We start from the raw sequence: 20,229 nt of genomic DNA, 5'->3' as shown, positions 1-20,229 counted from the left end.
TGTGATATGGCGATGTTAATTAATGATAATTCCGCAGTGAAGCTAGTCACGAACGGTGCCGATTGAGTGTACAGCTGCCAAAAACACTGAAATGTGCGTAGTTGCGTAACTATTTGCAGTGAATTGCAGACGAAACATGAAGCCTTAACGGCCGTTTAAAAAAAAATTTTACCAATCGCAATTGTAAAATAAAAATGAGATAGAACCTAAGTTAAAATTCTGGCCATTTCTAAAACGTTATTACTAATTTTTAGTCAGTGCGGAACGTTTAGTTTTCCAACAATAATGAGGGGTGGTAGGTAGTCATGCAATTCAAGTCATCATTTATTACACGTTACTTCCGTGTTGTTGAAAATCTCGCGAGTCCTGGACCAAACCCCATTGAACAATGTGATCTGTGTGCTGGCCACAAATGCACACAGATCACACTACACTACCCATTACACACTCCAGTACCCACAGCTTTCATATATCCATCCAAATATTTAGAGTGTCTCTCTTCCTGGATGCTTGAAATCAGTTTGACATGACTCCAACCATTCCTTTGTGAACATCTTTCTAGTGACAAGTTTCTGGTATTGTCATGATATTCAAGTTGTACATATACCAACATATCAGACCTGTCTACAAAAAAGAAATTTACTACTGTCTGTCACCCATGCTCTCTGTGCAACATTTTGGTCCATAATTTTGTTACTTATCAATTGATCTGTGAATATTATGCATCAATTTGGTCAGTAAGATATTTGCATTCAGAAATAGATTATGAATTGGCATAAATTTGTTTGTGTTTTTTATCTATCGGTGATTGTTTACCTAGCATATACACTTGCGTAATGCTGAAAAATGGCTTTTGCGGCCCGTCACGTGGCGCCACCTACTGTATTTTGTTGTGCTAATGAATAGGCGATGATGTCATAGCAACATTTCCGAGCGTCCACAGAGCAGTTTTTGATGGGTTTCGTCGTCAGACAAACCCATCTATGGCATCGTCGTCATGTCTGTCTGTCTGTCCGTCTGTGGATGTTTCTTTATGACACGATTTAAGCTGTTTGTGTTGACCGACAATTCTGTAATTTCACACAGGTATTCTCTACTTGATGTAGATGGTGCAGCTTGGTTTATATTTGATTCCGATGGTTATAAGTGCTCTAATTTGGTTAAAAGATAATTAACGTTACTCGCTAGTTCAAGCCGCTGTATAGCGCGTTGCTACGACGACGCTCGATCAACATACTGGTACTCGCTGTGTAATACTGAACACGTATATACCTGTAGATATTGATCGTACTAGCACCGGTTTTAGATAGCGCGCCCGCTGATCGGTCTTAACACTTCTCGGAACTGCTGTGCTAAATACTGAGAGGCCGAATCTATGCGCAATCATTTATTGGGCTCGTCACATTTGATAGTGAATGGATAAATAACCGGTGTCAATGACGGTCGCTACTCACCATCAGTATAACTCATTATATAAAACTCAGTATAAAAAATAATTCTTTTGAGTTTTTTTTTTTCAATCCCCGAAGTTGTTGTTACTACGTTGACCTCGCCGTTTTATAAGCTTACCGATGATTCTTCTAGTATTTTCAGGGTCACAAGACATGACGAAGTCGCAAAGTTTTGTACAAATTTCACGAAACAAACAATTATTTAGGCGGTACCTGATCTATTGATTGATTATGATAAATAATGTTTGTTTCATTAAAAGTTTGTTTTATTCAAACACTACTTTCATCGCACATAGTAATCGGTAGGCCCTACTATTCTACGGTAGGCCACGGACTCTTTCATGTGGTAGACCTATTACAAATGATACGATCCGCGCGTCCGTGAATAAGTGACACGTGGTGGGGCGGGTTGTGAGGAGCATCGAAACTAATCTGTCACAAATAATAGATAGAAAACAATACCTTAAGAGGTTAACTTTTATTAACATCATTACCAAATCAAAACCTGCACATCCTATCATAAATAGAAATTCTAAGAATTTATTTCAAAGCATAATAAATTACGTCTAAATATTGGGATTCGAACTCGTAGCATCGATTCAGGTGCCTTTCCCAGAGCGGGTATCCCGCGGGGAAAACCCATTACTATTTATATCGAGAATCGCCTTTTTGACAGCGAGTTCGGTGTCCTTCTAAACTGCTCCATTATACTGTATTATTTTTTGTTTTTCTTTTTTTCTATTCTCCATGTCTCTTGTTTGTCCTGTCCACTTTATTGAAAATGTCAATCCAATGATGTATATGTTGAACATTAAGGATCAATAAAGTTATTTTGAATTTGAATTTGAATTTGGTGAATGAAACAGAAACAATTACACAGAAACCCATCATGGAAAGTTTCTTTCTGGTTAGCATTGGTTGACGTCTATGACGTCATGCCAATGCTAGCAAAATGGATCGAAAATAGTAGCATGAAAAAATAGCGCCGACTCTTCTCATTTTCATAGTAACTTCAAATTGTTACTTTGTTCATGTAAAACATTAGAAACAGCTGAAAATTACTAAACAAAATGTTTCAATTATTCCCCACAACATAGCGTCGCCAGATTTCTGATTTAATGGTCCAAAAAGTTATTCAATCGCATTTTTATCGTTCATTATCTGGTTGATGAGAACGGGTTAAACAATAGCCTAGCGATATGTCCGCATTGACATTGGCAGTAAAGAATGGGGAACAGCCTCTTCTGAATAGAAAAACATAAAATTATGTACCTCCAGTTTATAAATGTGTCAGTGTTTGGATATCACTGTTATTCCAACTATCAGTATCCATGGGATTATTTGGGATTAATTCTCAGCGTCAGAATAAGTATTTCTAGAGCAGTGGAATGGCAGCCTACTCGTGACTGAAACCCGTATGTGATCGTGCGGGAACGCCTTTACTAAAGTTAAAACCATTTCATGATGACACGAAACATCAAACGGTAAACGGTAGGCTACCACCATGATACGATATCACCTATAAAGATAGATCATTTTATTCAATTTTACCAGAGTTGTTTATTGGAGGAAAATATCATTGTTAAGTACGCCGAGAACAACCATGTTGTATCATCAATCAGTTGACTGACATTGTAAAATTCGATTCAGCTATATTCTAATATAAGTTTTCACTTTAGGACGCCCTACCCGCCTGCTGCGCACTCATAAGGCGGTAGCACCCTATTGTACGTACTCGGCAGAGATTCGCTTTGTAATGCGCGCCGGGAAAAAATACCTTTTATTATCTTTTCCATGCGTTAAACAACAGTGATTGAATTTACGCGTTGTTTGTCGTAAATTGCAATATTGCGATGGTTATTTGCCGCTGCTGTAGTTTTTTTGGAATTGAATCGAGCGGCCTCGTTAGCTCAGTGAGATAAGGCGTGATGCTGTTGAATCCACTATCAATGCTGAGTGACAAGTGGGTTCGAGTCCTGCTGGCTGGGAACAGTGTGCGGGCAACACTTCAAAGGCTGTACCGTCGTGAGGTTAAATGAACAATCCAATAGGAATAGTCTTGGGAAACCAAGATCCAAACGACGTACGTAAAGCCAAACAAACAAAAAGACAATTAAACAATCATCAGCCGGCCTCAGTGACACCAACGCCGGCATCGCTCTCTGCGACGTTTTGCATGCGTACATGCATCAGAGCTTGGAGCTCTAAGATCAGAGGGTCTTGCAATTGCATTCAGAAAAATCGTTCTGTTTTTGTTTTCATTATTCAGTGGGGCCGAACAGTTCATGCGTAAAAAAGGGTTTTTGTATCCAAATCTTGATTGATATAAATATCTTGGCTGGGACATGATGGAAAACATCAGAATAAACTAGTTTCGTCTTTTTAACAGAATTGCATTAATGAGGTTTAACAGTACAAATAGCCTAGGCTAAATTGTTCGGCAGAAAATAGATTCATTTTCAGGAATAAAATCGTACTAGACAAATAGACCTTTAAGTCTGTGGTCCTCCCAATCAACATCGTCATAGAAGATTTGCCGGCAGATGTTAAACATTATAACCACTTAATACCACAGTATAATCTGCCAATGCTTCAAGGCCCATGGGCCTCTTGTTTCAACATTGCGCGAGTGCTGAGAAAACTATCGCCCACGAATGAAAACAGAAACAACTTTAGTAAAAATTGTTGTTTAATTCTCAATGCAAATGCCTCACTGAACAAATTGATGCATAATAAAGGTAGATAAACCGATTGTTAACAACATAATGGATCAAAACGCCGCACTGAGAGCAGGAGTGACAGACAGTAGTCAGTCATGAGAAAAACAGAAAACTCTACAAGTCTGTTTATCTATCGTATAACTGACTGTGACATGCTTACAGTATTATCTATAACTGATGAAATTTCAACTGTTGCTCCATGAACTGTTATAAGTTGTCATGACCACCATACACTAAAGAGTTATGAGGGTCTCTGGACCTCTTATCTAGTGCTCCAATTGCTAGAAGAAATTGCATTTAGGCTATAGTGTGAGTCAAGGAATTCCAAAGACTTGAATTAAAAAAAGGCTTTTTTTCATTTTGTCATTTCAGAATTGCCTCAGACCAACATGAAAATGTACCATTTTTCATGTTTGGAGATTTTAACTTTCGTTTAGATACACAGCTACTTGTAAAGGTAAGAATTAAAGTTCTTAGGTGTTTCATAATTTTCTAGAAAGCCAAGTTCATTTAAAAACATTTATGTACATAGTGTCTTGTTACTGGCCGATCTAGATCTTGAAGTTTAGAATATCACTTTGTTAGTACTGCACTTCTGCATCTTTTTGTATTCCTTTAAGTGTATTTGTTTTTCTTTTATGTCTGAAAGTTTGGCTTGTCGACACAGGTGACCTCATGTTAAGGTTATTAAGATCAGATACACAGTGTTTTCTTAAAACTAGAACCTTAGAAAATGGTCTGTAACTTTGGTTGAGGTCTGTGAAGGAAGGTCATTTTAAATGAGATTGCAGAGGGAGCTGTTGGGTAGGTACCTACAAAAAGTCATTGATGTGTGTCAATCTTGGGAAAACACTGTGTACAACTATGCCGTATAGAATGTAGTTGTGTACCTGCAATTTATTAAGAAAAAAAAGAATAAAGATGAATGACTAGCGATCATTTTCATTGGCATCTATGAAAAGATTTGTAGAGTAGCTGTGTAATTAACCTGGTTTTTGAATAATGATGAGATGAGTAGTACTATATAGGTTAACTATTTATTGGACACACGAGCTTTCGCTACTAGGGTTGCATCTATGTATGTTGTTGATTTTTGGTCTTTTGTTGTATCGTGATGGTACAACTATTATCTATAGCATTATAGCATTGAGTTATGCTCCGGCGATTTTGTGGTTCCTAAATACATCTAGAGAACCTAAGCTATCGTCAAGTTGCAGACAGGATTGGAAGATTTATTTTTAGATTGAATAATACGCCATTTTTACAGAATAGATAGATCGACAGAAACTTGTATGTCTTTAGAATATTAAGATTATCATGATAAATAGATTTATATACTCTAAATAAAATTATTGATGTTGTCATATGTCGTAAGAGTCTTCATAATGGCCCTGGAGACCTTTCCGTCTTTCGTACTGTGTACTTTCGTTATGCGATAAGTGCCATTTAAAACGTTACCAAAGATAAAACGGTGAGATGATGAGACCATGAAACGTTCCAGTTACGCAGTAATTATCAGTCAAAGTTCGGTATTTTTTCGCGAATATATATTCCATCCGGAAAATTAATACCTTCATTCTGTGGAGATCACGTGGGCACTTGCACCTAATCACTGCTCTTCAACAGGGTAGGCTGCGGCCTACATAATCACGCTTTCGACATCATTGTGAGAAAGCTGTGCTCTGATTGGTTGTTTAGGAGATACCCTCAGCAGCTGGGGTATTCCCCAAACAACCAGTTAAGCTGAACAAGAAATTACACAAGGGATACACGCCATTTTGATGTCTTGGATAAGTGAGGTTCATGTTTTTTTATAAGTTTCATCGTCAGACAAACCCATCTATGGCATGGTCGTCATGTCTGTCTGTCTGTTTATACTTGATTGTGAAGTTAATGAGTGTTCAAATTCGGTTTTAAAGTAATCAACGGTACTCGTTAGTTCAAGCCGCTGAAGTGCGTCAACGCTCAATACACTCGCTGTGGCTGTGTGTGTGTAACACAGAACGCGTCTGTACATTGAGATATTGATCGTACAGCGCGCGTGCTGATCTAGTCTAACGCCTCGCACGCGATATTCAGCACTAATGCCGAGAGAGTGGGGAGTGCTCCGGACACAACTACGCAGTGAACTATAGGACTTTTGGAATTTGGATAAGGCCGGATCATTTTTCGCAATTCTTCATACGTAAAAACCAGCGTAAATTAATTGGCCAGCTAAGATTTCTGCTCCGATTATATCACTCGAATTTACTGATTATGGGAGCTTCAATCACAGTCGCAAGAAATATTGATGTCAAAGTCGAAGTTTACATATTCCACAAAAAGGAGGCATTTTGGAGTTTATTTTGTTTGAAAAAAAACATCATTTAAACACCAAAATAATATCAGCACACCAGGTAGCGTGCATCCACTATTTTCCGCAGTGATAACACCACTTGCAGTGCCCGAGATCTGTGTTTTGATCAACTCTGAGAACTTATCTTAAATAATTAAAGATTAAAAATTAAGTGTCATCAATTGAACCCGTCATTTTTTATGCCCCTACGTTAGCAATCCTTTGATAAACTTGGTTAAACCAATCTTTTTAATCAAAGGATTCAAAAGATTTTTTTATAAGCAACGCTCCAAACAAGCTCCTGTATGCAGTTTTCAGGGTGAACCACTTTTCCCATGGGCAATTTACTAGAAATAACATCAAAACATTTATGTTGGTGAATCAGTGTGACTATGGTGAAGTGTATTGGTGAAGTGAATATTTTACGCTGTAACCAATTATTGTTTCTATAGTGAGTATATTAACACGGCTATCGAGGCGTATTAAGTTATCTTCAGCATACCAGTATATATGTACATCAATTGAACAATATAACAATGGCTAAAACGAAGTGAAAAAAAGAACATTCAAAAGGAATGATTCTATAGATTAGCTTTCATTAAAAAATTTTATTTTTATGCCCCCACATCGCGTTGTGGGGGGCATACTTTATTCACTTCATTGTCCGTCCGTCTGTCCGCAGTGGTATCTGTTCCCTAGCACCTCAACCCATTGACAGATTTTCTTCAAATTCAACAGTTGTGTTGTACTATATGAGGTTAGTAATTGATTAGATTGAGGGTCCTGTAGGTCCAAGGCCAAGGTCGCAGGAAGCCATTTTGTAAATTTCATTTCCAGGCTCTAACTCATAAACGGTTTAAGATAACTTAATTGTCCTGATAGCGACGAACCTGACTGTATCCTCCTCGAGGGCTTCTGTCCAGAATGAACGAAACAAACTACAGGAATGCCTTACTCACAGTACTGAATATCATACGAAACTTAAATTTATACATAAATCAGTCACAATACAACTTATATGGTTCATGGTTCACAAGCTCGAAAACAACTAATATTCACACATAAATGTATACGCACAAGCTAACTCAAATACAACTAATATTTGGGTTTTGTAGGTCCGAGGTCAAGGTCGCAGGAAGCTATTTTGTGAATTTCATTTCCGGGTTCTATCTCAGACAGTTTAAGATAATTTGGTGTCATTTTTTGGATGGGTTATCCTAGAGACCGTGAGTAACTGATTACATTTGGTCTAAGGTCAAGGTCAAGGAGCTGATTTGTATTTTTCATTTCCGGGCTCTTAATTCATAAACTGTATGAGATAACTTTGTGAAATTTTATGGATGATTTACCCTAGAGACCGTGAGTGATTAGATTTCGAGTCTTGTAGGTCACAGGTCAAGGTCACCAGAAGCTGTTTTGCATTTTTCAATTCCTGCCTTCATAAATAGGTCGACATATGCTCGTAGTGGGTTTTACACTCAGGCATTTCACCTGATGTGGGGGCATCAGTCGTCTTCAGCAACATTCTAGTTTGACTTAGATTATTCTGGGCAGTGAGGTCCTTTCTGTAGCTGACCCGCATCATGTAATTTCCCGGTCAATTCATGACGTAATTTTGAGAAGTCGCCTCTAACAGGGTCTGTAGCGGTACTTATAAATCAGTATTAATGCTTTGTTATCCACAATTCTCATTATCGATGTATATCTTTATTGTACTTGTTAACCTGTGTTTTAATTATGAGGTTAGGGTTTATCTTTTTATTTAGTTCTCTATTCAGTGTGTATACATAGATTTAGAGTTAACATATCCTGATCGCTGTAAAGCAGCTTATATACTAATACAGAATTTCAATATAAAGGTATCTTTCAGACACTTGTCATGTGGGTGCTTTCCTGTTCCTGTTCCTGTTCCATAAACTCGTTGAGTGTTAATCTGTACTGTTTTTCATATTTTGATTATTATTTAGAAATGTTTACAACTGAGAGTTATTGTATTTTTGTTTGTTTCTATTGTAATTAATTGTTTCAACAAGAATAATAAAACGTATTTATGATAATGGATATGAAGATTGTCAATTAAGTGTTGTTTGGTTGTCGGTTACCACATCATTTATGAGTTAGAAGATGAATCAAGATAGTGGAGACTGGAGAAGACATCACTGAAAAAGCTGAATCGTTGGGGCGAGGTAAAAGGAAGAAGAATTTTACTGAAAAGGGTCGCAGTTATACTATCGACACGTTAGAGAAGAGATTAGAAAGTGAATATTCGGAGCTTCAAAGAAAGACAAATTTACTTCAATCTATGTAGATGGACCCTGATTGTAGAAGTGATGTCATTGAACCTCAGAATAACAGAATAAACGATGGCTCTCTCTGATAGGGATGTTTTATCAGTATCATGATGATCTGTGCAAGTGCTATGATTATTTAGAATGCCAGGCATATTTAGGGAAATTTAATGACAATTTAATGTAGCGGATAATTCATTCGATTCCCGTTCACAGCAGTCTTCGATCGGTAGTTCAATTATGTCTGCAAAGATTAAAGAAGCCCAACGCATTGCTTAGCTCACTACCCGGGCAGAGGCACTAAAGAAAAAGCAAAAGCAGGCTTTGGATGAAATGAAGTTTTGCCCGAAACAGGAGGAAGAGGCCCTAGGGATAAATACAGAGTTAGCAGTAGCAGGTGCTCGATCTAAGGTGTTAGAAAGTCTAGGTGAAAACTTTGATCCTCTGAATATCGCGGAAACTGGTTCAGTTACGGGGAATTGAATCCGCTATCACAGCCTCTCATCACCTGTCGGCCTATGGTGTCGACCAAGATACACGAACAGGGTTGTGAACAACCAGTGTATGAATTCGCAGATGGATCAGCATGGATGTCGACAATGGTGTTTAAAAAAAACCTACGGTAGACATTAAGAAGTTTAGTGGTAGTCCCCTGGAATACAATAGAATTATGCGTCAGTTCAAAGTTATGGTTATTCAAATATCTGATAACTATGATGAAATATTGAATTATCTTGAACAGTTTACCATTGACGAAGCCAACAGAATCATGACTGGTTTCAGTTGTCTAGTGCTTATGGATTTGAATCAGCCATGCGAGAGTTGAAAGAAAGATACAGGGATCCTCAGCTTATAGCCCAGGCATTTATTTCAAAAGCTCTGCAATGGCCTGATGTCAAGGCAGTTGATCCGAAAAGGTCAGATGAGTTCCCTATATTTCCGGTGTAGTACGAAAATGCGGTAAGAATACTCGAATATCCGTAATATATACTTGAAACGTCTAATCGCTAAGTTGCCACCGCTCCTTCACAATAGATGGCGAAAGATTGCCATGCAAAAAAGAGACACTGGGCAGTCAGTTCATTGTAGCAGGAGGAAGCTGATGTTTTTCAGTTTGATGAAAGCTAGAATGAGTAGTAAATTTACCTACGATAAGACGCAAGATAGTATCCGAAGTTCGGGATTTGGCGGCGATTCGAAGACTTGTACCTACTGTAAAGGTTCAGATCATGGCCTTAGTTGCTGCAAGAAGTTTGAAGAATGCTCATTTAAAGAAAAGAATAACTTCTTATAAAACTAGTTCACGCTGTTTTTGTTGCCTAGGTGAATGTTACATCAGTCGCTTCTGTACTAAAAGATTTGTTTGTAAAAAGTGTCAGAAACTACATCCAACAATACTTCACATCGAACGATTAAATCAACTGGCAACTTCATTGATTCCTCAACAGTTTTCAGCAGTACCGAAGGTTAATGCATTCTCGGAGTATGATGAAGGGAAGTCTAATCACAAGATGGCAGTAATTCCTGTTCATATTAATGGTTGCACTGGACTAGTGGAAACATATGCTTTCATGGACACCAGAAGCAATGTTTCCTTTTGTTCAGCTTCTCTCATGCAGAAATTAGGTATTACTGGAAAAAAAAAAATTGATTTCAACAAATTGTCGATTTCAACGTAAAAGCCTTCATTGATTTACCAACTACTTATACGAAACCAATTATTCCAGTGTCGAGGTTGCAGATACCGTTACCCGAGGACCTACAAAATGGCCTCATCTAACAACAAGTTGACTTATAATACGCTATAGATGCCCATATGATTTCTGACTGTAAGGAGTTACAGAACCTGGATCAGATGGTTAGACAGGCAATGAATTTTGATTTTCAGGAGTGAGTCTTGGAGGAGAATGCAGAAAATTTGCAGAATGATATGGCATTTCTTAAAAAGGTTAATCGTTCTATTCGACTTAAAGAAGGCCATTAAATTATTGACTTGCCATAAAGAGATGATGATATAAAATTACCAGGCAATAAGTATCTCGCTTTGAAAAGATTAAAAAGCTTTGAATAAAGTAATGAGATCAACCGAAGTCTAAAGCTGACTATGATAATTTTATGGCAACGATCTTAATGAGAGGTTACGCGGAGTTAGTTCCTGAGAAAGAGGTGATGATGGATGGGTCTGGTACATACCAAATCATGGCCTCTACCAAGCACGGAAGAAAAAAATAAGAGTTGTCTTTGACTGCACGGCACGCTTAAATGTTGGTTTAATCGAACGATGTATTGCTCCCGGGTCCCGATTTGACCAGCAAGCTACTGGCGTACTGCTTCGATTCAGAATGGAAAATGTAGCTATAATAGGCGATGTAGAGAAGCTGTTCTATCAGGTCCAGGTTGTTTAAGATTTTATTGGTGGCCTGATAGCCATTTAGACTCCAAACCTCAGATTTTCCGTACGACAGTTCACCTGTTTAGTGCAGTTTCATCGCCTAGTTGTTCCAACACAGCTCTTTGTCAGACGGCCTTGGATTTCGCTGATGAGTATGACAGTGATGTTCTGGATGCAGTCACATGATGTTTCTACGTGAATGATTGTTTGCGGAGTGAAGAATCTGTGTCAGATGGGATAAGGTTAATACGAGGGATTACATCTATCTGCGCTAAAGGAGGTTTAAGAATGACTGGCTGGTGCAGTAATGAACCAGAAGTCGTGGAAGCTGCCTACGTCGGAACGAGCTGAAACCGATCAAGCATGTCAGAGAGCTTTGGGGGTGACTTGGATATTGGATTCTGATAGATTCGGTTTCATAGTTTCTATCAAAGACAAATCTTCCTCTCGACGTGAAATACTATATACATATTCTCCCTGGAAAAGAGCTGTTACAGGAGATGTGTAAGAGTGGTCTAGTTTGAGATATGGAAATAACGGGTGATTTGTTAGTTAAATGGAAACACTGGCAGGAAGATATCCCACAACTGGAAAATTTGTCGGTACCTTGTTGTATCAAACCACCTGATTTTGGAAGCGTTATCTCAAAGCAAATCAACTATTTCTCTGATGCAAGTGAGATCGGATATGGAACTGCAATGTATTTGAGAGCGGTGAATGAAAGTGGCGATATTCATTGTCAATTATTTATGGGAAAATTGTGTGTTGCACCACTTAAAAAAGTAACTACTGTAAAACTTGCTTACCTCGGTGCTCGTGGGACCGTTAAATATTTTCCAAGGTAGATGAATTCCGAGGCAGGAGCAGAAAGAGAAATGAATATTTTCAAAGACATTATTTCCTCTATGTTTCATGTATGTATGTCTTGTTGCAATAAAGCGTGTAAATTCCGATGTTATAATACATATTAGAACAAATAACCAATGAAAGCTTTACATTTTCACACAAGTAAAGTTTAATCCAGCCAAGTTCCTTTTAAACATACATGATTTGATTTCCTGGCTATATATACTTTCTATTTTCTCCAATAGATTGCGCCATTTGTTTAGATTTACGGTAACACTTCAAAATCAATAAACTGTCGGGATAAATGTATTGCATAGATCATCAGTAAAAAAATGTCTCAATAGGTAAAAAACGCGGAAGGTCGTTAAAGTTTTCCGATGTGAGCAAAGAAAATTATGTTTTTCCCACGGTAATCATTCCGAGTTAAACAAATATGCAAGGAGGGCAATTCCGAGCAAGACTCATATTTTTTCATTGAAAAATAGTTTCAAATGAAAAATGATTTTTTATTTTTCTGAGGCAAGCAAAATTCCAAGGTGAACAATTCCGAGGTGAGCGAGTTCTACTGTATTCCACGTTTGGAACTCAATTCAGCTGAGGAGGGAAGTAGATCTGAAGTTCAATGAAAGCTTCTTTTGGAGTGATAGTGTGTCAGTATTGAAATATATCAGAAATGAAAGCAGATTCAAAACGATTGTCGCAAATCGAATATCACTTATCTGAAAGGTGACATCTCCTGTACAATGGAGATTTGCATTACGGCAACATATCACTGATTTATATGTTACCGCGGCACGGCAAATTTATGATTTCGTCAATGCTGGTGATTCAAGTGCCTTTGTCACTGGCTTGTATAGTCCTCTAGTCACACTCTCCATCTCACTTCCACGATTGTTATAGTCAAATTAAAACACAATTGGGCGACTGTTGACTTTTGGACGATTAGTGGCTCTATATCACAGATCCGCAGTGATTCATTTAGAAGCGCCTGGCTAATTAGTGATTTTTGAAAGACATGAATACAAAGATCTGTGTCCTACCCAGCTACTCATTATGTACGAAACTAGCAACGTCACTGTCAAAAGTAACCAGATATAGGCAATTCGACTTATGGAAAGCTTTATTTTTCCAAAATGTGATTTTGGAACGTTGTTCAATGCGCTTTTAAGTTTCACTGGTTTGAACAGTTTAAGTGGCTACACTACGTTGAGAACGAAGACGTAGTTTTTTGCCATGTGTGTGTGACTGCGTATAAGGAGAAAAATCTGAATTCTACGAAAGCTGACTTATTATTCATTTCGAAAGGATACACCAACTGGAAAGATGCTTGCGTTAAATTTAAACTGCAGGACAATCTCTCTGCCACAAGGATGCAGTTCTGATGACAACCGAGCTCCCGCGGAAAACTAAAGATGTATCCGAACTACTACAGTCAGCACTTATTGAAGAAAAGGAGAACAACAGGGGCATGCTTCTAAAAATTTTTGGAGCTTTAAAGTTTTTGACCTGCCAGTCAATCCCTATCCGTGGACATATAGAGGACATATCAAATTTCCTCCAGTTATTCAAAACACAAGGTTACGATGACGATAGAATCGTTAACTGGCTTAAGAAAAAAACTGAAAAATATATGTCAGCACCTATTCAAAATGAGATGCAGGTGCTAAAAATCATGGCTTTGAAAGTTTTGCAGCAGATTGCGGCGTCGCTTCAGAATGCCGAATTTTATACTGTGATTGTTGACGAAATAACTGATGCTGCAAATATCGAACAAATAGTTCTCTGCTTTCGATGGGTGTCGGACGATTTTCAAGTCCATGAGGATTTTGTTGGTTTACATGCAACTGAAAACATAGAATCTGAGACAATATTTCGAGCCATACAGGATATTTTATTGCGTATGAACTTATCGGTAAATAAAATGCATGGCCAGTGTTATGATTGTGTTGCGAGTGCTATTATTGGTTTCCAGAATGGAGTGGCTAAAAAACTGTCGGACCTTGAAAAACGAGCGATATTTACCCACTGCTATGAGCATGCACTTAACTTAGCATGCAGTGATATGATGAAAATATCGAAAGTTATGCGGGATGCATTAGATACTAAAGGAATTAAAGAAGAAATATCGCCCGATGAACCAGGGATACGAGTACTGTGTCTAGGAGGTGGTCCATTAAAGCTAGTGCATTCAACAGCATTTTAAGTAATTATGAAACTCTGAAGAGCTATCGGATTTTTCCCTTGATTACGTAAAAGAATCGGACATGCAAGCGTGTATACGTGGCGTTTCTACGTATATGGACAGTTCTGATTATCTCTTTGGGATAAAATTGAGTTATCTCATACTAAATAATTGCGATAATTTGAGCAGAGCATCGCAGAAAACCAAAATATCTGCCGCTGAGGGTCAAGCTACAGCTGCGATGACAATAAAAACTCTTGAATCTATGCGCAGTTCCGAGAGCTTCAAACTATTCTGGGATTTACTAACGATGGATTTGTCTCGCCTCAGTGTCTGTGAACCAAGGTTGCCACGTAGAGCGAAACGACCAAAACGATATGCAGATGGGGATGCAGCCCCAGAATTCCACACCAAGGTTGAGTCACATTATCGCCAAATATACATCGAGGCATTGGACTTAGAAATAAGCGGGATGCATAATTGCTTTGATCAGCCGTGATACAATATATACAAACATTTAGAGTCACTGATGTTAAAAACGGTGTGTTGCGAAAACGCTTCTCAGGATTTTAACGCTGTTATCGACTTTTATCATGACGACTTCAACAAAGATTGTCTTCACTGTCAGTTGGAGATATTAAAAGTGAATTGTGCGGATATCGAAATGAGTTCCATCACTGATCTCATTGCATATTTCAGGCAGCTATCATCTGGACAGCTTGCATTATTGGCTGAGGTTGCGAAACTAATGAACCTCGTTCTTATGATGCCCGCTACAAATGCTGTGAGCAAACGATCGTTCAGTGCATTGAAAAACGTTAAATCATTCCTTAGAACCACCATGACACAAGAACGATTAAATCACATGATGTTACTTCATGTGCATTGTGAACTCTGTGACAAGCTGGATTTAAAAACAATTGCAAATGATTTCGTGATTCTGAGCGCAGGTTATCAGTGTTTGGTAAATTCTGAATAAAAATTTGAAATGATACAAAAAAGCGAATAAATTTTGAGATTTATTTGTGACCTAGGTATTTTATTTTTTAATCTAAAAACAACTAAAATGAATGGAAATTTCACCACCTTTTTCAATTCTTATATGCCCCTCAAGAACCTGTCAAAAATCAGCAATTGGCCGTGGCAATAAAAAAATGCTTCCAGCGCCACTGTAAACAGGAGTCAGAGTGGCCAGTGGACCTAAGTTTGCAAACAAATATAGATGCGATGATAGTGAATTAAAGAAGGTGACGTGAACTGCTTTCGCTGATGACACGCCAGAAAATGCTCTTGGAAAACTTATGAGCTATTGTTCAAGATGGGAAAAATTAAGACGTTTTGTCACTCATTTCATTTGAGTAAAGGATTTCCTGTGCTGGAAAGCCACTGAACAAAAACGGATCGATTTCTGCATACTGTCGGACATCTGGAAATCAGTGCAGTCCTATCGCATCTACGGCAGAACTATTTGGTCATAGGAGCCAACCGTTTTCTAAGAAAACTTAAGTCATCGTGCGTTAATTGTATCAAGATGTAATGAGCAAAAAATGGCAAATCTACCACCTGAAAGATTAGCTGTAGACCCACCCTTCACGCATACAGGTGTGGATTTATTTGGACCGTTTAAATTAAAAAGGGGTTGCACATAAGTAAAACGATATGGAGTACTTTTCACTTGCTTATCTTCCAGAGCTATACATTTGGAAGTTGCATCACTTGATATGGATTCCTGTATCAACCGTATTAGTAGATTCAGAGCACGACATGGTAGCGTAAATTCTCTGCACTCGGATAACAGTACCAATCTTGTAAGTTCGGAGAAAGAATTTTGTATAGAAATAGACGGATGGAATCAGTCAGTATTAAAAGAAAAATTAGCCCAAATCAAGGTAGAGTGGCACTTCAATCCACCCAATGCTTTCCACTTTGGTGGAGTTTGGGAAAGGTTAATCCGTTCGGTGAGAAGATTGATGTTTTCGCTTCTAAAAGAGCGAGTTTATTGCTTCGACGATGAGGGAATCGGCACGTTATTCCGCGAGATCGCATTTATTTTGACCGATAACAAAAGTCTCAGATGACCTGAATGAATTGACACCCTTGTCACCATATGATATCCTTGTTTTACAGCCCACGACTTTGTTTCCACCAGGTGTTTTCACTGAATCTGACAATTATGCTAGAAAAAGATGGAAGCAAGTACAGTTTATAGCAGACGTATCTTGGTAGAAATGGTCACACGAATACTTGCCTTTGCTACAGGAAAGGGCTAAGTGGTTAAAGCCACGTAGAATTATCTCCGTAGGCGACATCGTACTCATTGTGGACAGCAAAATCAGAGGTTCTTGGTCATTAGGTAAATAGTTAACGTTATCAATGACAAAAATGGTAATGCCCGAATCTGAAGTTGAAACTTAATTGTAACTTAATTGCGCTCTATCATTAATCTGTAATTCGTATTGTCCCGAAATCAGGGGCGGGTATGTTATGCGCAATTTTCATTATTCATGTATATCTTTATTGTACTTGTTAACCTGTGTTTTCCTGAATTATGAGGTTAGGGTTTATCTTTTTATTTAAGTTTTCTATTCAGTGTGTATTCATGGATTTAGATATGACATGTCCTGCTCACTGTGTTATGCTTAATCGATCGCTGTAAAGCAGCTTATATACTAATACAGAATTTCAATATAAAGGTTTTGGGTATTTTTCACAGACACTTGTCAGGTGAGTGCTTCCCTGTTCAGATCAGTTCAGAGCTATCTATACTAGAATTACATGATATCAATAAATTCGTTTAGTTTAATCATTTGATTCACTTGCATTTCACCTGATGAGGGGATATGATCCCGAAAACGTTCGTGTCAATACTGTCTTTACTCATTAGAAAATGAGGATTTTAGTGTTATCTGGTTATTCGGATACTTGAACTCTCTTCCTAAGATCTACTTTTACTGTGCGAAACAGAGAGATGTCTACGTCAAAGACTTTTGCAAATGTGAAAAACTATATCTCAAATGGTTTTAACTACGCTTGGATTTATCTTACTTTCAAAGATGCACGGAATTACGAATCTGCCCGAAGTTTTTATTATTCAAACCTCCAAAACTGAGAGCGTATGCAAGTAATGATAATCTCAAACTCGAAATCCTGAAGAGTCAAATCGAAAATGTTAAAGCGGACTTAACCGACAGGTAGGAAACTAACTTCGGACACACAGCAACGTCATGAACCCAAGCTTTTAAACTTGTGGAAAGATCAGCGTCACCCAGCACCGGATTGTTTAATCAATAGATCGAAATATCAGCTATCCTTAGAAGAAACTGAGATACTACGTTATGGCTTAAAACATCACAATTTTCAGAAAGGACTATATCTGGCGGCAAACCGAATGTGAACAACTCTTTCCTTGAAAGCATTAGACATGCCACCATCTCTTTCATCAACAAAGCTAAATCAGTCAGTGGCTCGACCTGGAACCGACGTTTCTACAGTACGATTGAAAAACTTAGGAAAAAAAAGGACATTAAGATCTGCTGGTTTGACAACGGCAACGGCATTGTTATTTTGGACTCTAACGAATATTTTGATAAATTAGATAAGATTGTATTTGACAAAAGTAAATTTACTGAAATCAAAAATGTGAGAAAAAATCATCCTGTCATATCTAATGAAACCAAAATCTGTGGATTTCTAAGAAAACATGTGAAACAGTATGTAAGTTCAGAAATATTTGAGTCTATCTACCCAAGTGGAAGCCAACCTGGTAAATTATATGGTTTGTGCCAAGTTCATAAAGATAATTTTCCATTTCGACCCGTTGTCTCAATGATTGACACTGCTGAATATAACGATGGGGTCACCATAGGCAGCCCCTTAGGTCCAACCTTAGCTAACTTTTGTCTTGCCCATTTTGAAAACTTGCTCCTCTCCAAAACTAATTACAAACCGACATTAAACCTGAGATACGTGGATGATATTTTTGGCATATTTCAAAATGAATCCACTTATAGACTATTTTTTGAAGAATTGAATCGCCTCCATTCTAACCTGAAATTCACTTTTGAACTGGGTCCTAATCTATTACCTTTTCTTGATACCGAAATACAAATTCCGTTAGAAACCGTAAGTGACTTAATATCTCGAGTGTACAGGAAAGCTTCCAACACAGGCCTACTTCAACGATTTTAGATCTGATGCGTTTCCCATTCATGTCATCGATCAATGTATCAATAGATTTTTGAAATGAAAACAGAACCCCTAACCTAAACCGAAACCTGTTGATGAAGATGATCTATTCATTTCGTTACCATATATTGGTTACCCTTCAATCCTATTTGCCCGAAAATTAAAATATCTATTTAAAAGAAATTTTGAAATCAACTGGAAATGCGCATTCACAACTACCAAAATTAAGAAATTGTTTCTCTTTGAAATGTGCTACCCCTAAATCGCTGAAGGCTAAAGTCATATATAAATTTAATTGTTTATGTGATATTAACACTTCCTATATTGGGAAAACTAAACGACATTTGGCCATCAGGATTAAAGACCACAGATCAGTGTTCTTTAATCAGGAATTCAGTGACAACTAATTCAAAATTCTAGACAAAGGTTTATCTGATCTGGACTGTAGAATTAGGGAGGCCCTGTTTATTAAAGCGCAACGACCCTCTTTAAATCAACAATTATTCCAAAACGGCTCATCCTTTATCCTAAATGTATTCAAATAATTAGCTTGTTATTAAATACTTGGTTTGTAAATAGCTTTGAATTTAGCACTTGTAATTTTGTAACTTATGTTGTATATAAACCTGTATTTCCGACCGGCACGCCATCTGTTGACATAATAGGTTTATCCTTGATGACGTGAGTTGATCCTTCACGTCATGACATTATACTTCACATTATGAGTTGATCCTTCACGTTACAACATTATACTTCACGTTATGGGTTTATCCTTCCCATTAGATTTAAGGTTGATCCTTCATGTCATGACATTATCCTTCACGTTATGAGTTTATCCTTCACGTTACTACATTGTACTTCACGTTATGGATTTATCCTTCACGTGATGACTTTAGAGTCTGTTTGGCGGGGATGGCCGCCCATACACGCGGGTGTTTAAATGGCTACTTTGGATGTGATCTGCACTGAGGCATCTACAGGATTGCGCTTGTAAGTGCTTATCTTGGGTTTTGAAATGGTGCTTATAAGTGCTTATTAAAACCTGAGCCTTACTACTATGGGCCCTGTCTAAAAACCTTATCATTGACTGCATTTTCCTTGAAATTTTACATTCAAGTGTTGGGGAATAAGGGCCTTGGGTCCCATCATTGGGTCCTTTGGTATATAACATGCACTGCAAATGAATATTCTTGCCTTTTCTTCTTATAGAGATTAACAGAAAAAACTGTGATGCACAGCACACTGAATAAAAGGAATGAACTATCAAAACTTGTATATAGAGATTCTAACAACACAAATCGCACGGTGCTTACTATTGAGAAAAAGGCATTCGATCATCATGAGAAACATGATGAAATATTCAACAGTTATATGAAATGGGTAAGTAAATATACTCCTGTAAATAAGATCTTATCGCACAATTTCAAATTGAACCTGGGTCTATTTGAAATTCAATTTTTTAAAGCCCCAGTATACCGTCATTATTCAAATTGATAACAGTTTATCTGTATCTGTATCTGTGTCTCTGTGTCTGTCTGTCTGTGGATGTTTCTTTATGACATTATTTTAAGCTGTTTGGTGGACCGAAAATTCTGTCAATTAACATAAATATCATTTACTTAAAGGAGATGTTGCAGCTTGGTTTATAATACGGCTCTGCCCCCCACAATAAAGTGTAGGGAGTATACTGGAGTCAGGTTGTCCTGCGTGTTGTCGTCCATCCATGGACACAATCTTGTCCGAAGATCTCGTAAACTACTGGCTTTCTCTTCTTGTAACTTAACACGTATGTTAATCTGGATATGTGGTTGTGCATCTGCATTTATTTTG

The 20,229-nt window shown here is 37.8% G+C and overlaps 1 protein-coding gene across 1 annotated transcript in view; it reads left to right on the top strand.

Moving 5' to 3' along the window:
- Positions 1-20,229, top strand: part of LOC141900106 (inositol polyphosphate-5-phosphatase A-like) — a 221,486-nt gene that overhangs the window by 135,516 nt on the left and 65,741 nt on the right. Inside the window, exons 9-10 of the mRNA XM_074786850.1 lie at positions 4,544-4,628; positions 19,609-19,779. Of these exons, the coding sequence (XP_074642951.1) occupies positions 4,544-4,628; positions 19,609-19,779 (256 nt within the window). The remainder of the gene's footprint in view (positions 1-4,543; positions 4,629-19,608; positions 19,780-20,229) is intronic.

The sequence above is a fragment of the Tubulanus polymorphus genome, chromosome 2 (genome assembly GCF_964204645.1).
Source record: "Tubulanus polymorphus chromosome 2, tnTubPoly1.2, whole genome shotgun sequence".
Classification (NCBI taxonomy): domain Eukaryota; kingdom Metazoa; phylum Nemertea; class Palaeonemertea; order Tubulaniformes; family Tubulanidae; genus Tubulanus; species Tubulanus polymorphus.
Note: the sequence above shows the minus strand (reverse complement) of the source record. Positions and strands in the feature narration are given on the sequence as shown.